Raw genomic sequence first — 24,820 nt, forward strand, 5'->3', positions numbered from 1 at the left:
GCCACATCTTCAAATCATTCAGAAATTCTTGCAATTCATGAAACAAGTCGTGAATGTGTATGGCTAAGGTCAATGATCCAACATATACAAGAAACATGTGGACTACCTTTCCATCAGAGGCAATACAACCATATTACATGAAGATAATGCTGCTTGTATTGCACAAATTAAAGGAGGATTCATAAAAGGTGACAGAACTAAGCATATCTCCCATAAATTCTTCTATACTCATGAGCTCTAAAAGAAAGGTGAGATTGATGTTCAACAAATTTGGTCATGTCATAATCTAACAGATCTATTCACAAAGGTTTTACCTTCGACCACATCAAAAAAGTTAAGGTATGACTTTGGAATACAAAGATTGAGAGATCTACCATTTGAAATGTTGAAGAAATCATAATCATGTTTACATGAGGGGAAGAATGATAATATGGATATACTGCACTCTTTTTTCCTTCATCTAGATTTTGTCCCACTGGGTTTTACTGGCAAGGTTTTTAACGAGGCAGTTGTAGTAATCCAAAAGAATATTGTACTTCCCATAAAGTTTTTCCTAGTAAGGTTTTAATGAGGTATATTCTTATGATAATCCAAGAGAGAGTGTTATAAAATATGAGAATTTATCGCATTATGGGAACTTGTGGATGATCATTCATATTGATGTATATTTCTTTGTGACTCCTTGTAAAAGGGAGATACATCTAATGAAAATATATTTTATTCTCTTCCTACGTTCTAATTTTTCTTTCTTGTTTTCTTCTCCTTTTACTTTATAATTTTACAACAGAAAATGCTTAAAAAAAAACTTTCAAAAAAATGATAAAATAAAAAAGAATACACATATTAAAGTTATTTTGTATGTGTAATTGATATAAGTATGATTAAAGATAATATTTATCAAATTTTTATAAAAAAAAATAGTTTAAATTCCTTTAATACATTCGTATTAATTTATTTTAAAATTTAAAAATACTTTTATTAAAACATGTTTTATTACATTTTAAATAAAAAATTAAATAGATTTATATAAAATATTTTTTTTGAGATTTAATTTCTAAAATTTTATTACTTGTGGTGTCAACTTTTTGCTATTGATATTAATTTATTTAAATAATTAAAATTATTAAAAATGATAATAATAAATTATCTTATCGAATTAATTTTAATTTATAAAATATTAGATCTTTATCATTATTATTATTATTATTTATATTTTAGCCATTTTTGAATAAATTTATATTTTTAACATTTTAAAATAAAAATATTCAAAATTAAATAAAATATTACAGATAAATATAAAAAAAATTAAAAGTGAAATGATAGTAATTTTTTAAAATTGGATTAATGAGATAAATGATGGTATTGTATGATTTTTTTTTTTTAATATTTACATTTTTAATATTTAATTATCATATAAATGATATAAAAAAACTTGTTAAAAAATTTTAATGATTGTTTTTTATATTTTTAGTAATTAAATAAATAAAATTTAAAATAAAATAATTATAATTTTATTTATTTATTTATTAAAATTTTCTTTTAATAAGGAACTTTAATATAGTAATATGCATAAATACTAACAAGGGCAAACTTGCCCTAGTGGTGGTCATGCTAAAGTTCAAGTCTTTTGGCTAGGGTTGATTGACCGGAGGAACTACACTTTGATTGAAGCCAGCGTTGATCGGTCGAATATCAGGAAATTTCCTGAAAAAATCAGCAAAAAAAAAAATCAATTAATGTCGATATTTCAACGATAACTTCGAAAAAATAGTGAAATTTCTCATAATCGATTATCAATCTTGAAGATCATATCAAGCCTCATTGATAACTAAAATATCAACGAAATTTTACTGATAAAAATTGACTGATTGTAAAAAATATCACTTTGTGATTTTATTTTCTTGTGTTTTTATTTAGTTTTCATCTTCCTTTTGTTTTCAATAAAATTTCAATTTTGAATGGAACATGAATCCAAGCTTATGGTCCCAAATAAATGAAATAATTATCAACATTAGTGAGCTTATTAGTACTCATGTGAGGTTGGGAATATATAAGTTAGATTCGTGCTTGTCAATTAGGGATTTGGTGAGACTCTTACATAAAAATCACTATTTCTTTTTATATAAAAAACCTTTTTATTGCCAACTTGTTCGATTTATTATGTTTTTTATAAAGAAATTTCAATTTGACTAACTTATGATGTTTCTCAAAATTTTCCAATAGTTGTATGATGTTAAAAACTTCTTAAATTTGATTTTGAAATTTTGTTTGAGTCAAAAAAGTATTTTTTAAATGGAAGTTATAAATTAATCTTTTAAACAATTAAATTTTCACTCTATTTTGGACACTGTAGACCCCTCCTATGGACCAAGGTTTTTTTTTTCTTTTATTTTTTTCTTTGGAACCGGGGAGAGTTTGGTCTTTGAGGGTGAGCTGAGCATTCCATTTTTAGGAGTGGGGGCCGGCTTCCAAGGAGATGGCATGCTGGGACGTGTGGCCAAGGACACCACCACCTTGCCATGGTGGTGGTTGAGGATGGAGACTGGCTGATGGCTGGAACAGGGGAAGCAGAGAGTGGGTAGAAGCTGATAAAAAAAGAAAAAAGAAAAACAATAGAGCATTAGAGAGGGGGAGAGGTCGGAGCAAGAAAAAAAAAAAAAAAAGGGGAGATCCATCAGCTTGCATCTTCTAGAAGGATACTTTGAGATGGCTATCAAAGGCTTATCCACTGGCTATTAATTTTGGGTAATGGTGTCATGTTTTGCTCTTATTCATTCATTTATTTATTTTCTCTTTTCCTTTTATTGATCTTCAATGTTGATTTGGGTTGAGCTGTAGCATGTTCGTGATTCATTTTTCATTTGGTTCTAGTTTTACAGTAGGATGCTTGCAGTCATACTTTTGATTTGTGTTTAAAACCCAGTTGGCTTTAATCACCAGTTCTAGCCCGTTGGTTAACGCATGTTTTGGCGGCTTTATAAAAGTTTGTACAGAGTTGAAAGCTCCTCCAAGCCACGACCAATAATTCCTTGGTTGCAGGGAGGACCCGACGCTTTAGGAATTGGCATTTGGATTTTTATTTTTATTTTTTTTGCAAGAGTTTGGGTACCCTTACGAAGCCATCTGTGTGGTCACTGCTGGGGGTATGTGTTTCTTTGGGAAAGAATTCCTAGACGTGATTCACGGAAGGTTATTCGTCTCAAGCATGGAAGATTGGATTCATCTATGGGGTGGGTGTCTAATGGAGTTGTACTGGAGCTCACTTCAACTCCATTTCTCCAGCCACATTGTCAATCTCCTAGGCCCATTCTGATATGGCCTTGCGTGGCTTCTTCAAAGGCCATGTTCTTCAACTTTCAAATTTTGTTTTTTTCTTTTAAAAAAAAAAGAATTTATTGTTTTCAAATAAGTTTTAAAACTCTAATTCCGAATTTAATTTTCCCGAACTTTAATTTTCAAATTTAATTTTAAAAAAAACTCTAATCCCCAAATTTAATTTCCGAAACTTCAACTCTCAAAATTTAATTTTCAAAAATCCAATTTCCGAAATTCCAATTTTCACATTTATTTATTTACTCATAATTATTTTCGTTATTATTATTACTACTTTATTTATTTATTTTTAAAATTCCATCTTTAAACAAATTTTCAAAATTCCGAGTTCCGAATTTAATTTCCAATTTCAAATTTTCTAATATTCATGTTCATTTATTTAATCATTATTTTCGTTATTATTATTATTATGTTTATTTATTTATTTATTCTAAAATTTCATCTTTAAACAATTTTTCTTCAAAATTCCGACTTCCAAATTTAAATTCCACTTTCAAAAATTCCAATATTCATGTTCATTTATTTAATTATTATTTTCGTTATTATTATTATTCTATTTATTTATTTAGTTTTAAAATTCCATCTTTAAATAATTTTTCAAAATTCCGATTTCCAAATTTAATTTTCAATTTCCAAAATTCTAATTTTCACATTTATTTATTTAATCGTTATTATTTTCATTATTATTATTATTTTATTTATTTATTTATTTTTAAAAATTCCATCTTTAAATAATTTTTCAAAATTTCGATTTCTAAATTTAGTTCTCAATTTCTGAAATTCCAATTTTCCAATTTCCGAACTTAATTTCCAATTTCAAAATTCCAATTCTCACATTTATTTATTTATTTATTTATTTATTATTATCATTTTATTTATTTATTTTTAAAAATTCCACCTTCGAATAATTTCCAAGATTCCAATTTTTATGATTTAATTTTCATAGTTTCTACTTCTCAAATAATTTTTAAAATTCTAATTTCTTTCAAATTTAATCTCCAAATTTTCAATTCTTAAATTTAATTTTCAAAATTCGAATTCTCAGATAATTTTAATAATTTCAATTTTTTTCAAATTTAATTTTCAAAATTCCAATTCTTAAATTTAATTCCCAAGACTCCAATTTTCAAATAAATTTCAAAAATTCAGTTTTCTCTCGAACATATTTAATTCCACTCTGGTTTTCAAATAACCTTCAGTTTATCTTGATTTTACATGAGTAAGAATGAATTTTTCATAATTTCGAAATAATGAAATTTGCCAAACCATTCCATGCAAGATAAATTGGGCTTTGGTGGGAGGCCCAACATCAAAGAAGTTTCATTTAAAATAAAAATGAACTTGAGTGAAATGTTATGTGTGTCATAGGTGATTTCATATTCTGTTTGGTGATGCATGTGGTGTATTTTACGTTCATTCTTGTGCACTAACCCCATTTCGAGATAGCGCATTATTCGTTTGCTGTCAAGGTACGCACCCGCTCTCACTCTGACCATTCTCTACGCTCTGTTTCGGCTCCCAATGTATGATCATCTTTTGGTATCCATGTTTAATCAACCAATTGTCACACATGCTTCATTTTATTAGTAGAGACCCGTTTTTAAGGACTTAAAGGAGTGCTACGATCTTTACCATATCTTTCCAATAAGTAACTTGACCCTCGAGCCCCGATTTGGTTTTTCACAAACCACATTTTCCAAATAAGGAGTCACACTTATGATTTTATTTCTTGTTTTGTTTACCCTTAAAAAATAAAACAAAAATAAGTGGCGACTCCAAGTCATTTTCTTAATAAATAAATCATTTTTCAAATAAATAAATAAAAATCGAGCTCGCCATCGAGTGGAAGCGCATGAGCCGAAATGCGGGATCCACAGACACCCAGATTGTTTGTGTTTTTAAATTATTAAATGACTTTGTAAATTTATTTTGATATTTTTCCTTGATTCTACACTTCTCAAATATGATTTTAGACATATAAAATATTAAAAAATATTTTTTCAATTAGGAGAAATAATTTTTCTTTGTTACACCCACTACATTGTCCTAATTTTGAACTGATGGGATATTTATTTATTTATTTTTAAATTGAATCATCTGCCTTTTGACCTTTCCATTATTATTATTTTTAAAATTAGACATTCTAAATATGTTTCATAATTTTTTTATGTTCATGATTTTATAGCACTTCTAAGTTGGTTAAAAAAATTGGTTTATGCATGTTATTGAATTATGTCATACTGTGAACGTTTTTGGATGTTTTTGTAAACTAGAATGAATTGGAACTTTATTGAATTATTCGGCCACTTGGATGATAATCTAGATACATAGAAGAGGTTCTTTGAATTTTTTTGTAATGAAATTCTCATTCTAGATATTTTTTAGGATTTGTTTTGTGAGGGCTTTTGATCTAATTGCATGTTGGAAATCTTGTACAGTGTTGAACTGCTAATTGACATAACATCACTTGATTTTGACTTTTACATTGCAATGTAGGCATAATGAGGATGTTGTATGATTTTTTTCATGAAGAAATAGTGTTTCTAGATATTTGTTTAGGGTTTTTCTTGTGGAAGCTATTATTCTACCTCCTTGTTGCTTGTTTTGTCTAAATCACTAATTTTGGTATTTTTAAACTATCTTGTACATAACTTAGCCACAATAGTCTGTATTGTGTGTCAAATGTGATAATTAGTATTCTTTTTGGACTTTCATTTATGGTTGTACATAGATCATTTATATTTGATCTTATAGTTATCTATCATTATAATTGTTCTAATCTTCTTTTAGTCACTATCACATTGTAAGTTGTTTGTGCTATCTAGGTACATCCCTCACACCTTATATCCCTTTAGGTTTATAAATAGATATGATTTGTTTGTGAAATACCCTCATGTTTAATATTGCTTTGAATGCTCTAATCATTGCTTGATTCCTTGAATGAGTTATATAGTATGATATATTTGTTAAACTAACCTTTAATGTTTTCATGAAAGCACTTTGGGATGAAGCTTAGGTACGTTTATATTCTTTCCCTATGTGTTTGATTGCTTTGATATGAATAGTATGTTGTTCGACTTTAGATATAGTATCATTGGTATCCATGATTTATTGATTAATTGCTATGCTTCCCTCAACCTAGTTAGTAAAAACCTATTTTCAGGACTTAGAGGGGTGCTACATTTATGGTATTTTCTCAACAAGTAATCCGATCTTCGAACTTAAACTCAGATTTTTCAAAGACGTGTTTTTCTAAAACCAATGAGTCATTTTTCAAGAGTTTTATTTCTTATTTTATTTTCCATTTTAAAAATAAATGAAAATAAATGATGACTCCAATTTTATAAAAATTAAATTTTCATTAAGAAAATAAGTCTCATTGTCGTGGGGACGCATGTGAAAAATGCAAGTCCACAAAGGGGTAGTTAATATGGTCTAGACATTAGATATGGATTACCATGCAGTGGTTAAAGTGGGAAGACACCTAACATAGACCAAGTCAAGCACTAGGTGGCAAGCAAGGATCAAGCAAGTTGTTCCCAGCATAAAGACATGGGTTATTCAGTTTGATGTTGATCATAAGACACACAATGCATATAACAAGAGGTGTTAGCAATAGAAGGGCTTTGAATCAATCATGGAACACATGGAAAATGATCGAAGGAATGAAGTGGTTGAAGACATTTGAATTCAAAATAAGTTGTTCCTATGAATGTGCTATAGTAAAACCCTGTAAAACAATACTCTTAAAACCAAGAGAAATTATTATCTTAGTGAAGTTATTAATTTATCAATAAATGAATAATTTATTAATTTATCAATAAATGAATAATTTATTAATTTATTGTATTATGTTGTTATTGTTCAAAATACTTATACAAGTATGACTTATAAATCTAAAAACAATGGATGTGGTAAAAAAATTAATACATGGAAGTTTAAAAGATTCTAAAAAATAAAATATTATTATTAATTGTTAAAGATAGAAAAAAATCCTAAAAAGAAGAGATGTGGTTTCAGAACTTAATGCCCTAAAAAATAAAGAAGTTTCAAGTATGTGATGATTCTAATGAGTGACTTAAGAAAATATAAATATAAAAAGTTACTCAATACTATATTATGAAATTATATTTGCTATATATATCAGCGAGGCTATTAATTTAGTACATTGACTCGAGTTGGGTCCAAAAGATTTTATTAGTTAAGCGATGTTATTAATTTATCTAACATTCATTTATCAAGGTTTTATTGTGTATACTTGGTTGATTAAAGCTTATAAATAGAGGTGCCACCAGCCATTCAAAGCATTGAACTTATCGGAGATAATGTAAGTCTTGCTTAAGAGGATAGACTAAGTATTCTTGTAACTTTGTGTAAAGTAATACAAGTTGGGGGAAAGAGTTATCCTATGATCTTTGTCGTTTTATCTCATTTTTCCTTGTTGCTTCCTTGTGCAATCTTGTATGGGTAAGAGTAGGTTGACTTAGAGGGCTTCTAAGCACCACACATCCTAAAATTGTGCACTATGACACTAACCATGTTTAATTGCTAAAAAAATATTTAAAATATTTTAAGTTTTATTGATTACCTACTAATTTGTGTATGGTGTCTCCATGTAACCACATATTTGCACTTGAAATATACATTTAATTGTTTGGTATTAATTCATTCATTTTTATATTTTCAATTAGAGAAAAAAATTTCAAATCTTAATTTTTTATTTTTAAAAAATCAATTGAAAGTTTTAATTATGGATGAACATTATTGTTGGGTGTAACAATGTCATTTTTAACCCTTGGGATGACTCACCCAAATGATAGTGGTTGAATGTCGTAAAAGGCTTAGCATATTCTCTTTGGGCACTAAATAATTCTTAGATGACATGGTTAATGCTCGATCAAAGAATTCATATCATAGCCAAGGTCAAGGATTTGAGCCATAAGATTTGTGGGTTACCCAAATGAGGCATTCGTGACCACCATTTTCAATTAATAGGATAAATTTCATTTGAATTCATATCAAACATAAAAAAACATGTTTGACAACTAAAACTTGTTTCATTTTTAAATTATTTTATATGGTTTTTACTTGTTTTTTGAGACAAGCACGTAGAATGATTAAAAATTATTTTTAGAAAATTTAAAATTTAAGATGATAAAAATTTTCATACTCACCTTGCCCATCCATTTAAAATCATTACTTTTAAATTAGAAAATAAGGTCCTATGTGGGGAGTATTTTCAAAAATAGTTCTAAAAAATAGTTTTTAGATGTTTTGTAAAATTAAAGTTTGTTTGGGAATATAAAATGTTTTAAATATATTTTTTAAGTTTTTGAATACATTTTTTTACATATAGTGCTTTAAATTTAATTATTCTCCTTATTTAATATAATTAATTTTTGAACAATTATCTTAAAATAAGTGAAAAATGATTTTTGAAGACATCATATATTTTTTTATTATCAAAAGGTATATATTTTTTTTAATAATGAAAATTTGTTTTCCAAAATAGTTAAATAGACTAAAGAAGTAGAGATGACAATAGAAACAACTTTTTCTGGATGCCAATTTGCCTCACCCCTGATGGGAAGGGTTTGAGATAAAGATAAATGAGTTCAAAGTGAGTTTGGGAAGTTTTTAAAAACTTAGATTTGGAGTGGGTTTAGGGGGGTTGGACTTTGTCATGTCCCATCATGTCCTAATTATATATAATTTTAAATAAAAAAATATTTTAGTTGATTTCTTTTAACTTTTTAAACATAAATAAAATATTACTTTTCATAAAAAAATAAATTATAAATATTTATAATTTGTATTCATATATTATATTTATTTTTAATAAAATTTAAAAAATAAAAAATAAAAAAATAAAAAAGCTTGAAAAATATTAAAACATTTTAAATGGGATGCGCAAGGTTAGTATGGAAATTTCCCATACTTATCCGTACTATCCCATTTCAATTCTTTTGGGTGGGATGAGAATAGATTTAAATAGGATTTTTTATAAGAGTACGGTAATTTTAAAAAATAATTCCTAAACCACCGTTGTAGAAAAAATAATTCCAAATCTAATGTAGTTTTTCCCAAATAGGAAATAAAATGTTACTTTCTTTTAAAATCATCTCTTCGAAAGACGATTTATATACCAAAATCATCTTTTGAAGATAGGATTTCTTATAAAAAAAAAAAAAAAAGATGAAGAGACTATTTTCTCAAAAAAAAAAAAAGAAGAAGAAAAGTTAGGAGAAATTGTCTCTTCAAAAGATGATTTTCTCCTTAAAAAAAAAATATTGTTTGGGAGAAATCATCTCTTCAAGAGACAATTTCCTCCAAAACAAAAAATCCATTTTTTCATTCTTTATAAAATTTTTAATTAATGATATATTTTTTAATAATATAATTATTATATATATATATATATATATATATATATATATATATATATATATATATATATATATATATATATATATATTATAAAATTAATTTTATTTACTAAATTTAATATAAAAAAATTATGATTATTGAGATATTTATCAACAATAATATTTACCAAAATATAAATTATGTTTAATATTTAGATATTGATTTAAAAAATATTTTCTTCTTAATCTTCAGTTTTTTCTTTAAATTAAATCAATTAATTATAACTAATAAATTTAATTTACTTTGATATTGTTTTTTATTTATAAGATAAATAATATTTATCTAATATTTTTTATTTCTTTTGCTTTGTAATTTTAAAAAAAATATTATCAATTTTATGTGAAAAATGAGTTTATAAAAAACAAATTTGTTATTAATTTATTAAATAATTATTTACAAAATAAATATTTTTTTATTTTAATTTTTAAATTAATTTTATTATATAATTTTAAAGTTAAAAATATTAATCTTTAATTTAAAATTTAACTGTAAAGGAATAAAATATAGAAAAATAAATTAATTTATTATTCAATAAATTAATTTTCAATAAAATTTTCAGCATTAAGAGATATAATTTTTTAAGTATTAATCAATTTAAAAAGAAATAATGATCATTATATATTAAAATATTTTATTTAGTAATTATAAATGATAAACAACTAAAGTAATTTGAAAAAATAATAAAATATTTCTTTAAAAATAATTTAATACACTTAAAATTAGAAATGATTAACTATTTTTTATTAAGAAAAATATTGAGAAAATATTTTGTTATATAAATTTTTTATCTATTTTTAATTTTTAATGTTATAAGTTTCAAGAAAATCGATCAAATAAAAAAGAATAAATTAAAATTAGGAAATCAGTTTTTCAAAAACTATATATCCAAATAAAAGCCTTGAAATTCAAATACACAATATCATAAATATAAACACCAAGTTAATCATTAATTATCAAATGTTTTTAATATTAAAGAACCTAAATCACCTATTATCATGATTATAAGAAAACCAATAATATTGTTCATGTAAAAATACTAAAAAACCAACAAATATCCTAACAATTAATAAAATATCAACCATTATAAAAAATCAATTATTATCATGAATGCAAAAAACCAATAACCATGTTCATATGAACCATCAACAAAGAAATAATAAAAAAAAATCAATATCTAAATATTAAACTTAATTTATATTTTTATAAATATTATCATAGCTAAATATCTCAATAATTATAATTTTTTTATATATTAAATTCAGTAAATAAAATTAATTAATTTTATAATATATATATATATAATAATTATAATTATAATTATAATAATTATACTATTAAAAATATATCATTAATTATTTTTTTTTTTGGAGAAAATCGTTTCTTGAGGACACAATTTCTCCCAAATAATTTAGTTTTTTTTTTTTTTTTTGAGGAAACCGTATTTTCAACATATGACTTCTCCCAACCTTTTTTTTTAAATATTTTAAAAAAATAAATTTTAGAAATTATATTTTCAAAAGACAATTTTTTTAATATGTTTTTTTTTTTTGGAGGAAATCCTCTCTTCAACAAATGACTTCTCCCAACCTTTATTTTTTAAAATATCTTTAAAAAAAATAATAAATTTTAGAAATTATATTTTCAAAAGACAATTTTTTTATATATAAATTTTTTTAAAGAGATGATTTTAAAAGAAAATAACGTTCTCTCTCTTATTTGACAAAAACTACGTATCGTAGTTTAAGAATTATTTTTTTAAATTGCGATACTCTTATCAAAAATCCGATTTAAATAAATGGGATGGGGTGACCCATCCCATGAAGAAGTTTCTATTTTTGGGCATCTCAAAATTGCTCCTTCATTTCAAAATTTTGTGAATGGGCCTGCCCCACTTTTGGCTGTTGTGCACCATGGCAAGTAACCCCCGTTCGAGTACGTTTTGAGTGGAAGGCAAAACAAACGAGGCAAAAAGAAATGCCAGGTGGGTGGTAAATTATGAGAATTACGCAAAAAGAAAAAAAAAATTAAAGAAAAATATACTAAGAAGAAGCTTCAGAGAAGATACACTTGCCCCACCAACCATCCACCTATATCATGACTGAACCCATCTTTGTTTGAGTGCCTAAAAAACCAAAAGTCTCTTCTATCATATATTTTGACTTTACTGTTGTAAGTTACTGTCGAAGGAAAGACAGAAGAAGGAGACATTGCAAGGCAACATCTGTTTCAAGGAAGCACTTTGTAATTATAAGAATTTAGAAATGATTTCAAAAAGCAATTTGGTTTGCTTGTTGAATATGAAATGAAATTGTAGTTGGAACATTTCCACAACATTTTCCCTTTTGTTTGTTCAATTATTCAATGGGTTGGATGGGAATTGGCTACCCACTTCAAACAAGAAGCTCCTATCATTCATGGTGAGTTGCCCAACCATCATACCATATTTGCTTCTTCTTCTTTCTCCTCCTAGCTATCAATTTATAACATTTTAAATTCAATTATAATTCCTTCACAAAAAGATTTTTTCTAGATTCATAACACTTTTTTCAATATTATCTCCATTGAATTTTTTTTTTTCATAGATTAGTATTTAGCATATGAGGAAAATGTTTTTGATGGTTTAATTGATAATGATTTTAGAAAAAGTACATAACAAATATTTGTTGAAGGATAATTTTAAATGATTTAATTTTTAATATTAAAAACGTTTTTATACTTATGTTGTATATTGTCAAAAATATTATTAAAATCACCTTTTTAAATTTTTATAAAAGATTTTTTAACAAAAGTGTTGCAGAATAAAACACTTCTATTATAACTATTATCAAACGAGTTTTAAGAGTGCATTTAACAGTATTTTTAAAGAGAGAATCATTTGATAATAGTTTTAAAAAGTGTTTATAATTATTTTAATATTTATAAAATTTTTGTAAGTATTTAAAAATATTAGAAAATTTTCATAAAATCATTCGTAAATACATCAATATTGAAGTATTTTTAACTTTTCCAAAATTTTAAAATTTCAAATTATAAAACACCCTATCTTTCTTAAGAAAACACTTTTAAGATTAAAAATATTATCAAAGAGATTCTAAAGTTGCTTTATCTTATTTATTTATTTATATTTATTGAAATAATGGGAAAATAGACCAAAAAAATTATGGGTATAAAAGAGAGATTAAATTCAAACAGAATTTTCTTTTTTATTTGGTTTGAAGTGGATATAAAAAAATAAAAATAAATAAATAAATTGAGATGAAAATGGGATATATATATTTAATATTTAAAAAGAAAAGGGAGTAATATTTCTAATTTGGAATGAGTCTTGGAGCTAGAAGTCAAATATTCCTTCCATGTGTAGAGAGCCAAGCAGACAGTCTGAGGAACAGGGAGAGAGAGAAAGAGAGAAAGGCAAAGAGAGAGAGTGTCACATTGGAAGTGAGGCCAAGGTGGTTTCTGAGAGGAATACACAATCTCTCTCTCTTTGAAGCGTGTGTGTTGGTAGCACTTGGTGGAGAGAGGGTCGTAAGTTCGTAACAGTCACCGCCTACCCGTCGCTTTCAATTTCGTACCCGTTTTCCTTCTGAAAAGCTCTCTGTTTCGTCCACCTCTCTCTCATTTGCTCTATAATAACCACCCACGAAGCCTGAGGTGCGGACCCAATACCACAGAGAGGAAGAAATGACGGGAGCAGCGGTCAAGGCCGATGTGCTGCAGCCGCATCCAGTGAAGGATCAGCTCCCTGGCGTCGATTTCTGCGTCTCCAGCTCTCCTCATTGGGGTACTTCCTCTCTCTCTCCCTCTATGTATATATTGCTCTGTGTCCATATATGTTGTACACATATACATATAGTTGCAATGCTTCTTCCAAGTTCCAACAGGGAATGATAATAGAGTCGATTTTGCGCTAAATTACATGTTCTACCAGTCTCTGTTTCTCTGTCTTCAAATCTCTCTGTTTCTTTTGTTTTTCTTCATTTCCCTGGAGTCGCTTTGTTCACGTCTTTTCTCTTTTGCTGCGCCTGGTTTTCCCGCGGTTTTTCTACTTGGTATTAGTGGTTGAAATTAATTTTTAATTTACTTTTTGTTGGTTTTTTAATTACGTTGAAATTTTCTTTTCCGGATTTTTCCTTTTTTCTTCTTTTTTTTTGGGCTCTGTGTTTGAATTGGGTGCTGTTGATTCTGTTGCCTTTTGGGTGTGTTTGGTTGATGGAAAATGTGTAGAGAAGGAAAGAAAGGGAAAAATAAAAAATAAAAATTAAAGTTTAAATGGTTTATGGTGTTTTCATCTGGGATAATGAAAAGGGTCAGTTCATCTGAGATTGAATTTCCTGTTTCCTTTGCTTCTGTTCCATTTTCTCTGCAACCAAGTAGAGCATCAATCTGTTCAATTTAGATTGAGCAATCTGTTGATTTTCCAATGATGCTTCATGCTCCATCTTGGTAATTCTATCTGTCTGCAAATGTTAAAAATTTACAATTTTCTTATGTATTCTGATTTTTCTTTTTCTCAGAATCATAATACTTTTGAGTTGGTATTGCTCAATTTCAGATGTCAAATAACTGCTTTTTTATTTTATTATTTATTTATTTATTGTAACTGAATGCAGCTGAAGCCGTCCTCCTGGGATTTCAGCACTACTTGGTAATGCTTGGAACTACCATTATCATTACGGGCATCTTTGTTCCTAAAATGGGTGGTGGCAATGTAAGAATATTGATGGTGATTGGTGTACAATTTCATCTTTCTCATTTTTTTTTTCTCAAATTTTCAGTTGGGCTATATTCTTTCTATGTAACAGGTGGAGAAGGCTGAGGTGATACAAACTGTACTCTTTGTAGCAGGATTAAACACATTGCTGCAGACTTGGTTTGGAACTCGACTTCCAGTGGTGATGGGGGCATCTTACACATTCATCATTCCCATTTATTCCATTGTGTTAGCCCCGAAATATAGCACACACACTGATCCTCATGAGGTTGGTATACTAAATATTTCATGGCCTTGCTTCAATTTCTTTTTTTTGTGGGATGGGCAAGAGAAGAAATGAATTTTCTTTAGATGGGCCTTGTTTGGCTCTTTTCTTTCTCTGATTTTTGCTGAGATGGTTTTTGTACATGTCATTTGATGGATTTGTGTCCTTATTAGCCTTATCTTGTCTGAATGAGTGATTTATTTTAGAGGTTTAAAGAAACGATGAGAGGAATTCAAGGAGCACTTCTTATTGCATCACTTTTCCCCATGATCGCTGGTTTCTTGGGATTTTGGAGAATTGTTGTAAGGTGAGATTTTGCCCAGATTCCATTCTGGACATGAGCTGGTTGTTACACACTATATATCAATTAAAATCTCATTTTCATTGTATGCCGATGTAGGTTTCTAAGCCCCCTTTCTGCAATGCCTCTTGTAACTCTTACAGGACTCGGGCTCTACCAATTGGGTTTCCCAAATGTAAGAGTTTTAAATTCTTCATTTCTCCATTGCATAATGCAAAATGCAAATGATTGTTCATCAAGACAATTCTACTGCTTTTATTTATTTATTAGTTCTTTTTTCCTTTTTTTTTTTTTTTTTTGTAATCTGTGGTGGCTGCTGGAGTTAATTGTGTTTATTTGGTACTGTGTGGACTGATAATGAGTTTGGTTTCCGCGATGAAGCAAAAATAGAACCAAGAAGCTTAGATTTTAGGTTCTTTCTTGAGAGTCAGATTCTATATGGTGAACTTTAAAATTCAAAGTGTATATTTTGATCTTGGTTCAAATTAAATGTCAAAACCCTGTTTGTACATTTTATCGTGCATAGCTTAGGTCTTATGATCTGACAATTCTGTTATTTTCAAGAGAGGTGATATTGGTCACCATGTGTTTTTCCCACTAGACAAGCCAGATGGGTTCACATGCATATTCAGTGAAACCGAAGGTGAAATTCCTGGAAGGTTCTCAACTAGTTTTACATGTACTTTGTCTTATTGGAAAATGATGGGAGATAATTGACTACAGAAAACAAGTTTGTTTCAATTTGGAGGAAGGACATAGTTGCTATTTATATTTGCCTCCAGAAGCCATTCTCAGTACCACCATTCATACTAAGTTGTGTAATAGATCTTAAAAGCTAAAGTCTGAAATGACTTGAGGACTTGCCTACTTCTGTATGAACTTTTGGAACTAAAGTATTATCATTTGAGTGTTTGACAGACTGGAATCTGAGAACCTACAGAATAGTTTGGTATAGAAGATATATTAGATATGATTCACTTAATGCTGGGTCAGGTTCCCTTTGTTCCCAGCATGCTAGAAAGCCTGGACAAAGAGAGAATCTACATGTATATCATGTTTTAAGACCCATATTAGATTAAGTCTGCTTGATTTGATCTTTAAAATCCACAGTTGATACGTCTAGAAGATGGGTATGTAATACTTCTACACTGCTATTTTCTACTGAGCCCCCCTTATTTTGATGCTGCATTTTGTTCCATGAATCATATTAATGTGTTTACTAAGATGGTCTTTTGTGTGTGTTTCTTTTGTGGATGGTTTGTAGCTGGCAAACTGTATTGAAGTTGGACTTCCACAGTTAATTTTGTTGGTTTTTCTCTCTCAGGTGAGTAACATTCTTAATTATTATTTTTTGTCAGCTAATCTTAATTTTTTTTCTCCATTGTTCATGAAGCAACAATACATTAATTTTTCATCTTTCTCCTGATGTTTCTATATGCATTTGGAATGTAATTTACAATGCCCTCTGGAAAAATCTTATGTAAACTCCCCTTAGTTATGTCTGATATTGTGTGCAACAAATGCCATTGCAGTATCTCCCTCTTATGGCAAAATCAAAAAGAGCCATATTTGATCGATTTGCAGTCCTATTCTCGGTTGCATTGGTATGGGTATATGCAGAGGTCCTTACCGTAGCTGGTGCGTATGATGGAAGACCTCAAATCACACAGCTTAGTTGCCGCACTGATCGTTCTGGGCTCATGGCTGCTGCTCCATGGTGAGTTCATAATACCAACGACTGTGCTATATATTGCATCACTTATTCTTAGCACCCGTACAGTTTGCAAAATAATTTTTCACATGTTATATCAAGGAAATTTTTCATTTTTTATTTTCCCTTTCAAACACTATCTTGTTTTCAATGTGTAATGGACTCAAGGCCTAGAAAATTCATGATATGTTATTTGAAGTACTTAAAATTTCAAAAGCACCTCATAAGGTGGGTGGACTACTGACTTTGCATGATAAATGAAGAACTTGAAATTTTTTATTCAATGCACAGAACAATGTGAAAAACAAGCAGTATTTGCATGTTACCTCAAATTTTGGGCTGTTTATTGTTATTTTTTGTTCAATAACCAACACTAGAAGCAATTGAGAAATATAGAAGTTGTAAAATTGTCGTGTCTTTACATATTTGTTTATTTATTTTAATCATTTTATGGTATTATCATTGGCTGTGATAAGGGAAAAAGGTTGTATCCTGCTAGGCCTTTTGCACATGTGTTAAGTGTTGATTAATGATGTTGAAAAACAGCGTTTTTAGTGACATTAGCAATATTCATTAATCAATTGTAACTTTTTATTTTTTTAGACTATGATCAGTCAAGATTTAGCACACAATTGAATGGCCTGAGTTGATTAAGATGTTAGCTGGTCATCATCAGGGTTTTTAAATTCCATAAATTAGTGTAGAATTCCATGATTTAGTGCTATCACTGCAACAGAAAAGGCTGATATAATGTAAATATTAAGCCTTATATACTTGGGAGGCTTTGATTTTAAAATTCTTAAGCTTCCATAAACTTTGCACTGTTTTATTTCACTTCTTTAAGGTTAAATGGGAGTCATGGTTTAAGACCTGTTCTGTTATTGTCCTTTATTAATAAATCTCTGCTTACTCAACTACATAGGAGCTGTTTATTTATTTTTCACCTCTATTAGAAACTTGTGGATCACTAACACTATCAAGACGTTGTTGTTCCATCACATGCAGGATAAGATTTCCATATCCATTTCAATGGGGGGGTCCAACTTTTCATGCTGGAAATGCTTTTGCAGTGATGGCTGCAACTTTTGTTGCTGTTGTTGAGGTTTGTTTAGTTTTGAGCACTTCCTTAGCCTTGTCCTTAGATGGTTGCCTAATATAATGAGTTTTCTGTTTTTATTTTTTGCTAAAAGCAATTCAGGATACAGCAAGTGTTTGGTCTTACATTTGGATGTATTTTCTAATATTTTCTTTCTACATGTACCTGAAATGAGAGGGATATCCTAGTTAAGATGTCTTGAGAAATACCCATGTAAAGATGGCTGAATTTTCTGGGATTCTTATATTTATAAATAAGAAAGAAGCAGTAGATGCAGATTTATATATATATATATATAAGAGAGAGAGAGAGAGAGAGAGAGCTTTCATTCATTACACAATTCCTTGCTAAGTTTCTTGAATTTGCACCATTGCTTCACATTCCATATTAACTTATTTGCTTATAGGATAAAGTTTTCTTTGTTTTTTACAGTCTACAGGTACATTTATTGCAGCATCAAGATATAGTAGTGCAACACCTATACCACCTTCTATTCTTAGCCGTGGCATTGGCTGGCAGGTAGAAATAAATTCTTTGATGTCTCTCTGTCCTAGACATGTTTTTGTGATTTGATGTGCTTCATACTTACACATTGGTACTGGATCATTTTGTTTTTTTTGGGTGATTCTCAGGGAGTCGCTATTTTTCTGGATGGCATGTTTGGTGCTGTAAGCGGATCCACTGCATCAGTGTAATGGATTTAAACTGCTGGAAAATTTGCACATTTTAGTGGGAGGATCCTTAAAGAGGATGTCTGCTATTCTGACCTCTGTTTAACTCTTAAACTTTTTTGGCATAATAAACTTGCAGAATAGTATCCCTAGCTTCTGATTCTGGAATCCATGTTACAACCTGTCAAGTCTTAACTAATTTAATTATTGATTTCTTTTAACTGCTCATAGAAAAGAAAGGAATTAGTGGGTTCTAAGACAGCTCCATAGATTGCATTTGTGGACTAGTCATATTAATTAATGTTGTAGAGGAGTTTCTACAACCCATCCAATGTGTCATGATTCTCAATTTTCTGTATGGGAACCAGATGAATGCCACAGTTGGATTTATCAAGAGGGTGGACATCCTAATCTAAGCATATATCTTGTTGCATATATGAGTGATCTTATTATATATAAATTTTTGAATTACAGTGAAAACACTGGTCTTTTGGGATTGACACGAGTTGGAAGTCGGAGAGCAATTCAAATCTCAGCAGGGTTTATGCTTTTCTTTTCTGTATTAGGTATGTTACTTCATAGAGACAAGGTGATCCAGAAACTCTCTTGTTTCTAGTTTGATTGACAATTGATATCTAATATTATTGCTTTAACACCTGTAGAATTCTTCATTTCTCTTTTAATATATTGCAAATTGGAATTTGGCATTAATTTTTTGGTTTTATTCATTAGTTGATGGTATCATATTCTATGTTACTGCACAGGAAAATTTGGAGCTCTATTTGCTTCTATACCCCTGCCAATTGTAGCAGCTATCTACTGCATCTTCTTTGCCTATGTTGGTATGTGTCCCTTTTCAATTCTTAGTCAAGGTTATGGTTGAAATTTGTGTTCTGCTTATTTTCTGTAATGATTGTTTCAATTGGTCATGCAAGGGAATTTTCAAAGAATTTATGCCTGATTTTTGTTAAAAAAATGTGTGATGATAATTAAACTGCAAGTAATTATGTGCCAAGAATAGGAGGGAGTGGATGGATTAAATCTGATCCCTTTCTCAACAATATAGTTAGCCAAACCTAATGAAGTTTGAATATATATATCTTCATGAAATATAAGTAATTTTCCTAGAAAAATAATCTGGAAGAAGGGCCATTAAAAAACAGGAGTTTCTAATCAATAGGAACGTAGATCTTGCTTTGGATCCCTGTCAGTGAACCTACTAAATATCTTGCTGCTTAATGCTTCGCATCAGCATCATCTATTTTGACATTCATTTGCCAGTTTTCTTTCTACATTTTGGCCAAGTTCTTCTGTGTCAATTATCATTATCCCTTTCCTAAACAAAGTCAAATTGATTATTCAAAAACCAAGAGTAATGTAACTGCTCTTATGAGTTAAACGTTGAAGTCAAAACTCAGATAGTGACTGTGTGCTGAAAGAAATTAACCCTTAACACCAGTCATCACAGCTTACTAAATCCATCCCTTGAACCTGTTATAGTTTCTTTAATTTACTTGCACCATCTTGAAGCTCCCAACTATTCAATGGGCAAAGTTCAAAAATTCAGTTGGCTTTCATCATGATCATGTGCAAGTTGTAGCTTTGAATTTTGATCAACATGCTTGCAGATTATTTAAAATAATCAAAACCATGGTGCATTCAAATTAGTGGTTGAGATAATAATGAAGTTTACCTTCCTCTGTCATTTGTGTCCTGACAACCCATTTCCCCGGTTGGAATGTTAGCTTCTTTAATACTATACTAGTTTTGTTGAACCCAATAGGTAGATAGATTCCCTTGGAGGGCATGGTCAATATGGCAATCTATAGTATTCTATTAAAGCAGATTGCCCATTTGGTGCCTCCCACTTAGAAAATAGCCACCTAAAATCTTTTCCCCAATTATGATCAAATTCTATCCCTCACACATGGGAATGTACTTTAACCACATAGATGTGCCATGTGCCATAGTAACTAGTGTGAATCATTAGTACAAGAAAACAACAAATAAAACCCACCTCACCTGAGCTCTCTTCTTCCCCCTGATCTCTTGTAAGAACTCATTCTTGTTTGCTCATTCCCACATGCATATTTCATACCCTTATCCACATATTTATTACCTTACCAAATCAGGGAACTTATCTAGCAATGAATCCTAAAGCACTTTATTTAGGACCTTCATCGAACAAATGCTATGTGCTACATCATGTGTGGCTAACTGGAGGACTGAAGACTGCCAAGAATTGTTGACTCCTTTCCATCAGAAAATATGTGTCAAATCCTTGCACCATTACTATCTTTGGTATGCATACATGATCTAAGTATGGAAAAGCTTTCCAGCTATGATTGGACTGTCTAAAATTAAGAATAGTTTTTCAAAAGATGTGGTTGATGCCAAAGTTCTGGATGTTACAGATAGAGAAGTGCTTTCTTGGTTGAGTTTGTTTACACTAATACTATGTTATCATAACTTTGTGTAACACCATTGACCAATCCTCTCATTATCTGATTTGAAGGAATAACCGTCTTTTTTACATTGTTGATTATAGCAGAAAACTAGTATAAATGCTTTATATATTGTCAACTTGCTTCCTGATTGAAGATTAAATAATACCTCGGTGGAAAAAAATCTAGACCTTTGTTAATTCATTTGACAAAGGACCAAAATGAACAATCATGTTTCCTATTATCTTTAGCACATTGGATCTGTTGATGTTATTTTCTCGAACATCCTACAAATAGCATTAGATGAATTTTGATTAAGGTATGCAATGGTCTGAGCAGCTTCAGCCGGTCTCAGTCTCCTCCAGTTCTGTAACCTGAACAGCTTCAGGTCAAAGTTCATACTAGGGTTTTCTCTCTTCATGGGTCTTTCAGTACCACAATACTTCACAGAATATGTCTTTGTGACCGGTCATGGCCCTGTTCACACCAGTACAATTTCAGTGAGTATGCCTTTATCACTCAATCATCTTATGACTTCACCATTGTTATTGACACCTTATGATGATATCCTCATTACTCTGCAGTTCAACAACATAGTTCAAGTGATTTTCCAATCCCCAGCAACAGTTGCAGCCATAGTTGCTTTCTTCTTGGATTGCACTCTGGACCGTGCCCACAGCTCTACTCGAGCAGACAGCGGTAGGCACTGGTGGGGAAAATTCAGGAGTTTCCATACAGATACCAGGAGCGAAGAATTCTATTCGCTCCCCTGCAACCTTAACAAGTACTTTCCTTCATTATAACTTCAAGCTTACAAGTTTGCCATCCATGGAGTGCTTCAGAAAACAGGGAAATGAAAATGTGAAGCATCACCTTAAATTTATAATAATCATGCACTATAGTTTTGTTGGCAGTTGTGTTTTTGCAAGTTTGAATTTGAAAGGAAAGAGAGAAAAATCATATTGATGAGAATGAGCCATTACTGGTTCTGTAATTGGCCTTGGAAGCCATTACTGATTCTAGAATATAGGAGTTGGATTTGATGTAAATACAACAATATTATTATAGATGAGAACATGATCAATGCAATATTCTAGTGTGTAGTTTGAGTCACCTATATTGAATTCTATGATAAATAGATTTATGAGTGCCAATGTGTTAGTGTATCAGATTAAATACTGCTCAAATTAAGACTGCGTTTCGTAAAATTTAATAAGTTTCAATTGAAAGTGATTTAAAATGATTTTAAGTTAAATTATATTTAAGTCATTAAGTTATATTAATCATTAATTGAATCTACCAAAATTATTTTTAATTTTAAGTTGTGATATTAAGAGGACATTTGGTAAATTAAATAGACTTTAAATTATATTATACTAAATTATTAGGTTATATTAAGTCATGAAATTGATTTATAAAAGTTATTTTTAACTTTAAGTTATAATTTTAATTTATTTTTTTTTAAACATACATAATGCTTAATAACTTAAATTAAAACTTAATACTTATTATTTAATGACTTAAGTAAATTTTAAGTTAAATTATTCTTTAATTACTTGATTTTTACTTTTAAGTATTAAGATTATTTGACAAAATTAACTTAAAATTATTATCATTAATATTAATTAATACTTATTTTTATTAATCTTAAGTAATAAATCTATTTGCTAAACATTCATAATTAAAGTATTTTAAATACATAAGAGAACCACAAATATGTATTATAAAAAAATGAGTCATGTAAAATATATTCTTATTAAACATAGGCAAATGAGACAAAAATTAAGATTAAAAATAGGTTAACTATTTCAACTTTAATATTAAAAGTTATTTTTAACTGTTATGACATTAAATTATTTTACTAAACATGTTTAATCCATTTAATGATTTAAATTAAGTTATTAAATCATTAAGTTAATTTACCAAACACTTTATAAGGGGTGTTGTTTTTTAACTTAATTCTAAATAAAACTTAAGGACAAGTAGTGTTTAATAGTTTTAAGTATTAAATTGTTTATTTTTTAATATTTTATTTTTATTAAATTATAAGAAAATGAATAGACAAGTTCAGTTTAATTACGATGGTTCACCTTTAGCATTTAGAAAAAATAAAATATTTTAATTTTTTCTATTCAATTAAAAAATTTAAGCCATAAGTAATATGCCAATAAAAAGTGAAAAAAAAAACAAACAAATTATCTAAAATCTAAAAGTAAGTTGTTTTTAAGTAAAAAGTTAAAAAATAAAAAATAAATAATAGCTAAGTCTCTTAATGATTTAAAGTGACTTAAAATGATTTTAAGTTAAATTATATTTAAGTCATTAAGTGACATTACATCATTAATTTAATTTATTAAGATCATTTTTAATTTTAAGTTGTAATACAAAGAAAACATTTGGTAAAATTTAATACTTAACAACTTAAAATGATTTTAAGCTATATTATATTTAAGTTATTAACTTGTCTTAAGTCATTAAATTAATTTATCAAAATCATTTTTAATTTTACATTATAATATTAACTTATTTTACTACACATACTTAATATATTTAATAACTTAAATTAATTCATTAAATTAATAAATTTATTTATCAAACACCCTTTAAATCACTTTATCAAATACACTAAATACACTAAGAGGGAGATTTATAAAACTTAATATTTAATATTAATGACTTAAAATGATTTAATTTAAATTACACTCAAGTTATTATTTATGTTCAATTTAAATAAATTTTGAAGAAAAAAAATTCTTTTATTAGTTTTTAGTATACAATTGTTTTAATTTTATCTCTCTTTTTAATAAAAATGATTAAAGGTATAATAAATAATTATAATGTAAATAATTCATCACTATAGTTGGCGCATAACAATAAGGGAAAATTTTCTTAAAGGGTTATTTTCAAACTTGGGAAAAAGGCTCCAAAGAATTTGAAAAAAGAAAAAAAAAAAAAAACACACTCTCCCTATTTATTTTTTTAATATATATTTATATTTATTTTGTTTCTCAACTTGAGTCAAGTCCATTCTTCTCAATGAGCTTCTTTCTCCTACATCCTTGATTCCCAAGGATTCTTCACTAACACCATCACTCATTCTCTCATTTTTGGTTGATTGTCATGGAAAAAATGGTTGTGGAAGTTTGATTTATTGGTATAGAAATGAAGAGAGTTGTTGAAATTAGTTTAGGAGTGGAAAAATATATATTTTTGTTGAGAAAGGTTTGAGATTTATTTTTTTCACATTTAGAAATGAGTTTCGAGGAGAGCTTAAAGATGTAGAGAAGTCCATTCACGGATTATTTGAAATTGTTTTACAATGATTTATGTAGATATCCTATACATATACTCCTAGTCAATTATATTCATGGGTTGGCTAGATCAACCTCTATGAGTGATGGACAAAGAAAGGTATTGAAAAGGTTTGTCCATGCCTTTGGTCCTTCTCAACCCACTATTTTTGTTCCTTCTATTGTTGATGGTCCTCTCGCTATCCTTATTGATAATGTCCAAATTGCTAATGGTCCAATGTCGATGATGTCTCATCTAATATTGATGATAGTTGCTTGATACAAAGAAAGTCATAGGCCATAATTACTTTTTGGAATTGTGGAATTAATGCTAATATAATAATTATAAAGATGCTAATTAAATGGATACAAAAATTATATGGTTGACTTAACCAAATGTTGTTGAATCTACAATCGAGACCAAGTCTTCGGAGCAAATTCAACGGATGAAACTAGAGGGGCTAAGGTAGTAGCATCAACTAATTCCATGACAATGTACAATAACATATTGTTTTGGCATTTCTAAATTTTAAACTCAAGATTAGGTGCAAAAGGATCATATTTCTTAATCA

General features: G+C 28.6%; 1 protein-coding gene across 1 annotated transcript; it reads left to right on the forward strand.

Annotated features, from left to right (window-relative positions):
- The first annotated feature begins 13,177 nt into the window (after positions 1-13,177).
- Positions 13,178-22,075, forward strand: LOC117908966 (nucleobase-ascorbate transporter 4). The gene is made up of 14 exons (XM_034822834.1): positions 13,178-13,540; positions 14,370-14,467; positions 14,562-14,738; positions 14,942-15,042; positions 15,136-15,211; positions 16,301-16,360; positions 16,569-16,753; positions 17,753-17,849; positions 18,276-18,362; positions 18,476-18,534; positions 18,989-19,080; positions 19,279-19,356; positions 21,298-21,458; positions 21,543-22,075. Exons 1-14 carry the CDS (start codon positions 13,441-13,443, stop codon positions 21,759-21,761), a joined length of 1,590 nt encoding a protein of 529 aa, XP_034678725.1. The 5' UTR covers positions 13,178-13,440; the 3' UTR covers positions 21,762-22,075.
- Positions 22,076-24,820: the final 2,745 nt, after the last annotated feature.

The sequence above is a fragment of the Vitis riparia genome, chromosome 3 (assembly GCF_004353265.1).
Source record: "Vitis riparia cultivar Riparia Gloire de Montpellier isolate 1030 chromosome 3, EGFV_Vit.rip_1.0, whole genome shotgun sequence".
Taxonomy (NCBI): Eukaryota; Viridiplantae; Streptophyta; class Magnoliopsida; order Vitales; family Vitaceae; genus Vitis; species Vitis riparia.

What these genes read in the sequence shown, in the direction of transcription:
- LOC117908966 (XM_034822834.1), top strand. Translation starts at nt 13,441, where the DNA reads ATGACGGGAGCAGCGGTCAAGGCCGATGTGCTGCAGCCGCATCCAGTG. An exon ending in CTAAAATGGGTGGTGGCAAT is followed by an intron (nt 14,468 to 14,561) that starts GTAAGAATATTG and finishes TCTATGTAACAG; the next exon opens with GTGGAGAAGGCTGAGGTGAT. An exon ending in CATCTTCTTTGCCTATGTTG is followed by an intron (nt 19,357 to 21,297) that starts GTATGTGTCCCT and finishes TGGTCTGAGCAG; the next exon opens with CTTCAGCCGGTCTCAGTCTC.